The 11089-nt window shown below is 31.0% G+C and overlaps 1 protein-coding gene across 10 annotated transcripts in view; it reads left to right on the top strand.

The window, feature by feature from the left end:
- Positions 1-11089, top strand: part of LOC105333541 (scavenger receptor class F member 1-like) — a 53576-nt gene that overhangs the window by 37674 nt on the left and 4813 nt on the right. For 3 of the 10 annotated variants that reach the window (XM_066067290.1, XM_066067284.1, XM_066067292.1), the window contains exons 2-9: positions 4331-4375; positions 5192-5284; positions 7193-7432; positions 7833-8084; positions 8974-9111; positions 9836-9973; positions 10207-10347; positions 10690-10827. The exons of 1 other annotated variant lie outside the window; for it this stretch is intronic. In XM_066067290.1, coding sequence (XP_065923362.1) covers positions 5233-5284; positions 7193-7432; positions 7833-8084; positions 8974-9111; positions 9836-9973; positions 10207-10347; positions 10690-10827 — 1099 coding nt within the window. In that variant the 5' untranslated portion in view covers positions 4331-4375; positions 5192-5232. Of the gene's footprint in view, positions 1-3561; positions 3723-4330; positions 4376-5191; positions 5285-6523; positions 7433-7832; positions 8085-8973; positions 9112-9835; positions 9974-10206; positions 10348-10689; positions 10828-11089 lie in introns of those variants that run through there. 6 more of the 10 variants (XM_066067287.1, XM_066067298.1, XM_066067295.1 and 3 more) reach the window with 6 other exon arrangements.

Raw genomic sequence — 11089 nt, 5'->3', positions numbered from 1 at the left:
ATAAGCTGAACAAATGATATCTTGAAATTTAGATCTTAGATTATCTTAGATTTAGATTTGCGAGTTAATTTGTTGACCATACCCCTCCCCCCCCCCCCCCCCATTGTAAATAAGTGAAGTGTCAGCTTGACGAGACAGTTGTAAATCATTACGATGAGTATCTATGAGCTATCTTCACGTAAACATGTACATTGATTTCGCTCTGTAAAATTGTGCTTTGTGTTGATGATTACCTTTTAAGTTATTTAATTAAGGTTGAAGAAGATAATCATGTAGCTGAGGTTAGTAGTATTGTCTAGAGCTATACAGAGCAAAACCTAACCATTATAATAATCTTAATGTAGAAGTTCTCTAACGACCTTAAATATAAGAAGGAAATAGTATGATTTATCAAAACAAATAAAATATTTCAAGAAGACCCTGCACAGTTTTAACATTTCAGTTAAATATTGTTAAAAGTAATGGTAGGACTAATAGCATCGGTAAAAAAAAAATTATGAAAAATGAAAGCAGATGTAATTTTTTAAAATTATTCATATTTCTTAAACAGACTTGTCTCAAATTTATTTTTTTCGTACTTCGATCTATAAAGCAAGCATGTTTTTTTAAATACACATTTAGTTATACATGATGCGTAGTTTTTATTGAATTCTTTGAAGCAACAACATATTTGAATAATATTGTAAAAAAGCTGCAAGGGCTAACAATAAACAATTTATTTAATTGGACTGGCGCATTCTATTTTATTCATTTAAATATTGGTGCTGTACCAAGGCTCTATCTATCTATCTATTTATCTATCTATCTATCTATCTATCTATCTATCTATCTATCTATCTATCTATCTATCTATCTATCTATCTATCTATCTATGATTGTTTTTAAGCCACCACAACAACCCCAAAAACAATTTGATCAACGTTAATTGTGCACTAAATTACATTTGTTTGAGTGCAGATTCATTGAAACGAAACTGTGCCCTTTTTATTTTAATATAATGTATTAATACTTGTAAGGTCGCCTTAACGCACATCACTATAACATTTGTGTCAAGATACTAAATTGTATCATTCATGAAGAAAGAGACGAATAAAGGTTTGTCCTAACTAAAGGCTTGTAGTTTATAGTTGCGCTAAATCGGGATAAGCAACGCCTGTAAAATTTAAAATTTCGCTTTTATTTTTCAGACAGTCTTTCTTATCTTTAGAAAATTATATAATTCAAGTGGTGCTTGTGTTTTATGTCCTTGCAATTTGATACAAAATAGCGGAATCGCAGATTTAAGTATTAACGTAAAATTAAAAAAAAAAGAATTTACAGGAACTTATTAGGGCCATGACATGTTTGGAATTTCTATTTCCTTTTTTGTACATCTTCTAAAACCATACGATCTATAAAGGTTTTCTTCGTTACCTGAACGCAGTGTATTAGCTGTTCACATTATAGTTGTGCATCTGCTTATATCAATATTTGTCTTAGTTTTATCCGTGCACACAACCTGATGGCATCAATGGAGGAAAACATGTGTTTGATACATAGTTTTTGATAAAATTAAAAATTAATAACTTTTGAGCAATGGTTTTTAAATGAAGTATTTTTTTTTATATCAAAACTGCTGGTGTTATATAAACGACACATATGAGTATATATAGACAGGTGAATGTTTAGTAATTTTGACTATTTTGACTAAAGTATAGAATCCTGCTTGACCTTGCGCATGATGCAACTTCCTGGATGGTGCTTAGTCTGTTTTTCAACATGTGAAACCCACGTATATTTGGTGGTTATTTTACTGATCAAAAGTTTTTCTTGAAGCATTTAACTATAATTTGTATTTCATAAATTATATGCTTAGAGTATAGTTGATTAAAGCTGTTTAGTAACATATAATAAAATGAAATGAAAATCTGATATTTTAATGCATATAATCTTACTTATTTAGAGAAGACAAAAGTAGTCAAGACTTTAAAAAGCTGATAACCGAAAAGGAGTTAATAAAATAAACACCACTAAACCGGATATTTACCGTATATCCGGTAATTTTCTCATTAATGTAATTTTAGCTTTTTCCGCAATGTCTTTTGAATTGCAAATTATTGAATACGCAGAAATTATATTCCGTATTATTATCTTTAAGACACTAAATCGCAAAAAAAATCACTAGTCCAAAATATAAATGCTACACACTTTCCCCGATATTCGCAAATTTTGTGATACGCAAAACCCCCCGGATATACAGTATTTCAGTGCTAAATTGACACCCGGATATACAGTATTTCAGTGCTAAAGTGCAGTTTCGTAAAAAAAAAAATATTTATCAATTGTCAGACGGACGTCTAGAAATTATATAACCATTTCTGTGTTTAGTGTGCTTCATCTGAAAGTTGATATATTTACCTTAAAAATTAATATAGCATAAAAAAATAAATAAAAATCCGTTAGGAGAATCTTATTCTAATGTAATGTACGTATCTATCGTACAGGATATATAAAAAAAAACTATCGAATATGATTTAGACAGGTATTTTTCTAATAAGAAATATTTAAAATGTTCCTATCGTATTTTAAAATCTTATAAATGGGAGTTTCATTAAATTTCGATCGGAATTAAAATTCCTAAAGAAAGTTTCCTTATTCTGGCAAAATTGTTTTTCCTATGAGAAAAAACAATTTATTGCTGTAGGAATCTTTTTCTCTAAATGTAATTGTCTCACGTGAAACACAATTGTGTTTATAAACTCCCTATTCAATGGTCTGTCATGTGTTGTATTATAATTGTTCGATACATGCAGCTCAGACGGGTATAACTTTTCACTTTGACACTGGTATAATTATCTAGCACAGTGCTTAAACTAAAAATATTGTCAATCGTTAAAACAATCTTTTATGGAGCTAAAATTGCAAGATCCCATTTAAGCAGTTTGAACTCAGCAAGGGACGCTGTTATGTTTGATTCATAAGATCTCCAGTTCTAGCATAAATAAATTAAAGAAAAAACAAAACAAAACAAAACAAAAAAAACCCTAAAAAAAATGTTTAAAGCATTTATGCAATCGGAAATTTACTCCGCAAAAACTTGAAGTGTGATAGTCTGTGAAAGAATGTATTTAAGTGTATAATCAGTTAATAAAACGTGGAGGCATTAAGCAGACGTATTTGCATGTTTTCTCGTAGTACATATTTATCACTCAGCTGAGGGTCATTCATAATGTATCTACAAAAATTGCTTTTATATTTATCATTTGTTTACATATTCACACACTTGCTTTTAAAATTAGCACACGTATTTTTACACATCGATGGTTTTGTTTTGTTTTATTTGTTTCTTTGTTTTTTTATATACATATATAAAAGCGTTTTGTTGCTTGTTTTTAGCGTGGTTTTGTGTATATTGATTTTTTCTAACATAATTGACTGAATGATTCTATAAATCTTACATGACAATAACTGGCTTCCTTACTTTTCACATCCGCAGATGGTAGCTATTACATAAACAAAGCATTGGCGTGCGCTTGACGCATTTGCTGCGGATAAAATTATTGACCTTGACATTAGAACATTAAAAACATACATATCTCGTGCAGCAGAGAATTTCTCGCAGGAAATAGTTTTTTGTTCATCGTGTTTTGATACAATGTGGCATCTTAGTGAATAATCAGGAATTGAAAAAAGAAATATATCTTTTAGCCTTGCGGTTCTTAACACTGAGTTTAGGTGCTGAGGTAAGATTTAACTTTTATAGACGAATAGTCATTTACGGTTATAATTTCTATTTTCATTATTTTTTTTTTGGACATTCATATTTTTACAAACGAATAAAGTGTAACAATCGTTAATCTCTGGTTCATATGGAATACACCTCTGTCATTTTAGTCAACAGAAATGTAAAGAGATTTTAGATAACATTCAGTTGACTGAATCACCGAGCGTCTTCCTGTTTTACATGTAGCTACTGTAACCAATATTTTGAAGAGGAAACTACCATTGGGGTTTTCAGGAGGCTAACCGATATACACAGTGTATAACGTTAAAAAGAACAATTTTGGACATTATACATGAAACCACATTAAATATATTGTTGCTCTTTGTTATTGATACTCGTTAGAAAGCTAGCTATCTGTATCTAAATAAAACAAACCGATATAACTTAGTCATTATTTCAAAATGTATGTTCACATTGCATTATTATTATTAAAAAACGTTTTGCGGCTTTTGCATCATTGTTTAACTTTTTAGCTCACCTGAGCTGAAAGCTCAAGATTTTGTCAAGAAGTTGTCTGTCGTCGGCGTTGTCGTTGTAAACTTTGCACATTTTCTTCTTCTTCTCCAGAATCACTGGCGGATTTCAACCAAATTTGGCACAGGGCATCAATAGGTAAAGGGGATTCAAGTTTGTTCAAATGAAGGGCCACACCTTCTTTTGGGAGATAATTGAGAATTATTGAAAATTTGTTGGTATATTTCAAAAATCTTCTTCTCAAAAACTATTTGGCCAGAAAAGCTTAAACTCGTGTGGATGCATCCTCAGGTAGTGTAAATTCAAGTTTGTTCAAATCATAGTCCCTGGGGGGTAAGGTGGGGCCACAATAGGGGATCAAATTTTATATAGGAATATATAGAGACAATCTTTAAAAGTCTTCTTCTCAAAACTATTTGGCCAGAAAAGCTTAAATTGAAATGAAAGCATCCTCAGGTAGTGTAGATTCAAGTTTGTTCAAATCATTGTCCCAAGGGGAAAGGTGGGGCCATAACACGGGGATCAAGTTTTACATAGGAATATAGAGAGAAAATCTTTAAAAAATCTTCTTCTCAAAAACTATTAGGCCAGGAAAGCTCAAATATGAGTGGAAGCATCCTCAGATAGTAACGTATTATAAATTGTTATAAATCATTTTAATATTAGAAGAAACCTGTAAACATTGACTACGTTATTGTTTTACCAGAATTGAAGACCTATTAGAACCCGATGTATTCTATATTATCACCTGTAGTTCGGCATAATACACAATTTATTGTATGAACCTTTGGGGAATATGAAGATGTATTCCCCCATTGAGTACATTTTCATATTGCCCTATTTGAGACTGCTCTAAGAGAAAATGTATTTCTAATTTAATATTTTTTTTTACATATGTATAATTCATTTTTGTCTTCATTTTATCCTTAAAGTTTATCTTTTTTTTATTTGCAGGTGTTTAGTCAGCGTGTATTTGTTATAATTCCTCAAACGCCATGTTAAATTATTTGATAATATTTGCCATACCATGGATAGCATACGCCTACGGTTTGTCTTTTCTATTTAAATCATAGTATGTGTCCGTTTATGCTAAACCTTACAATTTTTGTCTCGTATGACAATGCATAGCCAATAAATTGATAAGTAAATTATTATTCTAATATCTTAGAGGAAAATATTCTTCATGAAAATAGTTGAGAGGTAAAACAAATGAATTTATTAGATGATAAACTTGATAATTTTTGGGCACGAACAATTGTGCATCTTGATAATATATAAATGATGTTAAGTAAATATATAAGCAAAACATTCAAAACTCTCTCTCTCTCTCTCTCTCTCTCTCTCTCTCTCTCTCTCTCTCTCTCTTGTAAATGTATTGGTTTAAGCGATACCAAGTGTTTGGTCGTTATGAAATACACACATTTTCAATACAATTTACAATACAAATGTCGGTCTGCTTTTTTATATTTCTATTGAATATTTCTTTTAGACAACAACACCCTTTTATAGGAAGTTTCAAAAGACCATATTTAAAAAAAAAGAAAAGAAAAAAACAGTATTGTTATAAAACCCCAATTACTTATACATTCATATCGAATTCATAAGATTTATTTTAGCGCATTCCTTTTTAGATAATCAGCTGACAGGTCTTCATAGTACCGCTGTTTATAAAGTAAATATAATCGTTATTTAAAGAAAAAAGATGTCAACAAAAACTTTTCATTTCAATTTAATAAAATAGAATATGTAAAATGTTTATATTGGAGTATAATATTTATGTATTTAAAAAAAACTTAATGTATAGTTAAGGAATTTTTTCATAAAAATTATTCTTTTTATAACTAAAAAATGCGTTGAAATGTTAGCAGCGGATGTCTTATAATAATTTGTTACAGGTATGTTCGAAAACTACGTTAATTTTGTATAGGTACATGCATACATAACAACTTGCCGGGACATGGAAATGAATTTGTTATAGCTGTAAACTTGCTATATTTGTGTTCATTACAGATATATATTCCATTTCTGCTGAGATAGATACATGTACATCTGTAGATACATGTACATTTTTTTCATCAACCTTTTTTTACTTTTTTTAAAGAGAACTTTAAAATGTAAATACTATAGCATTGAATCATGATTTTTTGAAGTATACACTCTCATAACTGCAGCGGTGTGTTCATACAAATTTTTATAACGCGCGTTAGCGCGTTATGAAAATTTGTATGCACACACCGCTGCAGTTATGAGAGTGTATACTTCAAAAAATCATGATTTAATGCTTATATTTACATTTTTTTAACTTTTTGCCTTGTCTGCAAATGTGATTCATACCTTAAAATTCCTATCTTATCCTAAGGGTAAGTTAATATTAACGGAAGAGCCACAGTAACAGCCACAAGCGTGAACTTTGATTTTCGCTTGTGACGTTGCAGTTTACAACGTTCAACGTTTGTGACGTCATAATAAAACTCGTCAATTTGACCTTTGACTACTTGTTGCATTTAGAGGCATTTAAACATCACGGAATTTAATGGAAAAACACAGTAGAATGTAAATATATCGGTCTAATATGCAACTGTTGCGAATTTTCATGCTTTTAAGTGCCATATTAATTTTACTAAGGGGAACATACATCATTTTGAACAAAATTATATGGGGTTATAATATATAAACAATGCCGCTTTGTTTCATGAGATACATGTACCACTCTGGGCTGAGTTCTACAAAAGAAATTACGACTTACGATCAAACTCATGAATGCTTATTAATCACAAACTAATCAATGATTTATTCATATGGCTGGAAAATATAACTATGGGATTTGAAATATTTGTAAACAAATGGTTTTTTTCAATTTTTTTCTCTAAAGATTGTTTTATGAGACTGTAAATATTTACGGCTTTGTCGTAAGTTCTTTTGTAAACTGCAGCCCTGATTTGGTTTGGTTTTTAGAGAACATTGCTTTACTTAAGAGTGCTTGGCAGTTACATCCATACATGTACAAGCATAAAATAATAACAACAAATGCATCCAATGCTGTTGATGGACTCAAAACAAACCTGTCGTATTTTGGAGGTCAGTGCACAATATCTGCAAATTATCAATATGAAGCCTTGTGGCGTGTCGACCTTGGAGCAGTTCTAGGGATCCATCACATCAATATTTATTATAAAACAGACGATGTTCCTTGGGGTTAGTATCAAACTTAATGTCCCTCTTTCTGAGTTTTAGAAATTAAGCTGACATATTTGTGTATTTGTTAGCATTGTGTTTTCTTCATTAAACATTTCCATAAATTAATTTATTGTTCTATTTTCCAATGTTTCAAAACAATATCATTCGTGCATATAAAACATATTACTTGAGAACAAAGTTTATGGATTTCATATTTCCCATAGTTTTTAATTCTTGCTTTCTCATTATGCAAAAAAAACCCAAACAAACAAACAAATTCTGATAATTTGTAAACTTTATGACATAAACTAAAGATGCACAAGAAAGTTGTAATAAAGCTGTAGTGTAAAGCATATTCTTTGCCGTTTGTTCCTCCGAACTTTGTCTTGAATTTCGTAGATATCCTTCTTTTTCTTAGGTCCCGGTAATGGGTTTACCACCAGATTCTTAGGATTTTCTGTGTTCATATCAAATACAACTGACAAAGAGGACGGGGTTCTCTGTTTTAAGGACGACAAGTTTACTAGGTACACCATACCAGCTGTGATAACATTGAACTGTACTCACCACGGTAGATACGTCATCTACTACAACAACAGAACATCAACTAATTTACCACCTGACTACTCAGCCTATGCTTTCAACGAACTTTGTGAGTTCGAAGTATATGGTAAGATATGGTCATCATTTGAAGCGTTCTAATTCGTATTTCTATTCATTAATATATATTGCTAAACCACAAACTTAAAAAAAAAATGTTTGATCAACGCTTCTAAATTTAATAAAAAAAGTCAAATGTTTATAGCATTAAATCTGGATCTTGTTACTTACAACATGTTTATAATTTTCAAAATAACGGTCAATACAGACAAGAGAGAGTCAGATTGTTTGCAGGACATCGGTATTCAATGTATTACACACTGCCTTCTTAATCATACGTGTATCGTTCTTATTTGTTTCTTAATACAGTAGTCAGTAATTATCGTTAATGGTGTGAGCAAAGAACAGAAAATACGAAGAAAAGAAAACAAGAAGAAACATATATTTTCTCCATAGTAACTCCCCTCCCCCAACCACCCAACCACCCCCCCCCCCCCCAAAAAAAAAACCAACAAAAACAAAGCCCCCCCCCCCCAAAAAAAAAAAAAAAAAGAAAAAAAAAAAAAAAAAAGAATAAAAACGAAAAAAGCAAACTTTCCCGAAAAAAAAAGAATAGAAAGAAAAAAGCAAACTTCCCCCAAAAAATACAAATGATAATACTGGGTTCAAGATAACTCAGAGATAACGTCTGTGCATACTGACACAAGCCAACAATATTTCTTATGAGAGACGTTATTTCCTTGTGAACTTCTTGAACTTCGTACCATTGTCTGCTATAAGAAAATGTCAATCGACTTTGATGATCTAGTTTGAAACAGCGGGGTAATGTTTTTGCAAAATATTAAAAAAAAAACATAGTATGCTTAGAAACATTTGAGCATTTTGTAAAAATAATGTAATAACAGATGATTCCCAAGGTATAAGTACAATATGACATTTTACATGTATTGATATTTAAGGTTGCCCATCTCCTAGTTACTATGGCGAAGATTGTTCTCAATCGTGCCCAGATCAGTGTATGGACAGCCGGTGTCACATAGAAACTGGTAATTGCTTTGGATGCAAAGTTGGATATCAGGGTCCTACCTGTGATCAACGTACGTACAGATACAATTGTACCATGTGTTAAAAAAAAACATTTTCGTCAAGTTTTTAACCCAAATTTATATTCTTTTTTATTACTAAAATTCAATCTTAAAAGAAAACTTTATCACAAATGATTTAACAATTCAAGGTTCTTAAAATCATGATCATGGTTACTTCACATTTTTATTTAACATGGAAAACTTATGTTTTAGGAGTCGTCGGTCCGATAACACAACAGGCCGTGTAGACAAATTATGCGGCGCTAACGCGCGATATTGAATATATCTGCATGGTCTGGTGGCTTATAGGGCTGATGGTAAACAAAATAAGGCATTCAATGCTTATATTTTATATCAGTTTAACTTCTTCTTTTGTAATGTGGTTTATATTTCAAAATTACTGTATAATCATAAGTGTAAGTTCAAAATAATGGAAGAGCCTGTGTTACAGCCAACATCGTTAACTTGTGATGTTGCACACGAACAGTGATCGATGTGTGCAACGTCATAATAAAACTCATCATACAATCTTCCAGAATCCTTTGATTGTTACAGTCTTATTATCATGGTGGACACATATCATACACTTTACTTGCAAAAAGTATGTGGAATGTAAATCATAGATTATAGCAACATCGACATATAGTAAATTTTTTCATCACCTAATATAATTTATGCTACATGTATGGCTATTGTTTTGATTTTAAGTTTTAACTCTAATTTTTGCGCATTACAGCTTGTCAGAAAAACACGTATGGTCACGGATGTTCAATGATCTGTGGGCTTTGTGTGAATGGAGAACAGTGTAACCATGTCAACGGAACTTGTCATAATGGTTGTGAGGCTGGCATTTACGGGAGTCATTGTCAAATGGGTATTTCACTGGCATTGAAATGAAACATACCCCTCAAAAAGGGGGAACAAAAAAGAAAATCACTGTTGTAGTCATCCACATAAATGTACAATCTAATAAGAACTGAACTATTACTACCATTTTAACAGAATAATTTTCAAAAGGGTTTGCATTCAAAGTATTGAAAATGAAATATTAGAAAAAATTGTCAGATTTTATTTTATTGTTACTTTCATTTTTTGGTGATTGCTTAGAATGCCCTCAAGGGTTTTACGGAAGAAACTGTTCGAACAAATGCAGTGAAAAATGCTTCATATACAAGGATTGTAACATAAAGACCGGTGTCTGCTTCGGGGGATGCGCTGTAGGATGGAAACCACCTTTGTGTAATGAAGGTACATATATTTTGTTTACATCTATTTCTACTGTCTATGATTTTCGTTTTACAGTTTTCCTCGTTTATAGATCTTATTGATGCTACACCTTTTTTCTTTAAATCTTAGTTTGTTTAAATTGACAAAATTTACCCATTTACCCATCTAATTCAATATTTAATTATCCAACCGGTCTTATGAGAAAAGAATACAAGAAAGTTGAAGTTCCTATCTAATTTAAAACTTGATTGAAAAAAAAATAAAAAGTTTTAATTATAATTTAAAGTAAACTATTATGAAAACAACATACTGCATTTAACTTTTCCCAGTGAATTAGAAGAGAGTATTTTATTATTTCCATAGAATGTGATGACGGAACATTTGGAACAAATTGCAGCAATTACTGTGGTCATTGTCATCAAGGACAGTCATGTGACGTGGAGACGGGGGCGTGCCCAAATGGATGTGACTCAGGATACAAAGGGATCCACTGCAACGAATGTAAATTATCAGTTATATGTATTTTAATTAGGTTTATATTGCAGAAATGTAAACGGAATAACAATCGCTATTTTCAGTTGGGATCTATTGCAAGAAGGATAAAATATGTTACTTTTTCCGGTATCTAATACAACATAAATGGAAATGCATTAATATTTCCTTAAAATCTTTTTTTACCAACATAAAAATGGAAATTCTAACACATTAATAAACTTATAATTGTTTTATAAAGTGAAGTTGCAATTCAATCTAACCGTTTGAT

The sequence above is a fragment of the Magallana gigas genome, chromosome 1 (genome assembly GCF_963853765.1).
Source record: "Magallana gigas chromosome 1, xbMagGiga1.1, whole genome shotgun sequence".
NCBI classification, from domain to species: Eukaryota; Metazoa; Mollusca; class Bivalvia; order Ostreida; family Ostreidae; genus Magallana; species Magallana gigas.
This window is presented reverse-complemented; position numbering and strand designations above follow the sequence as displayed.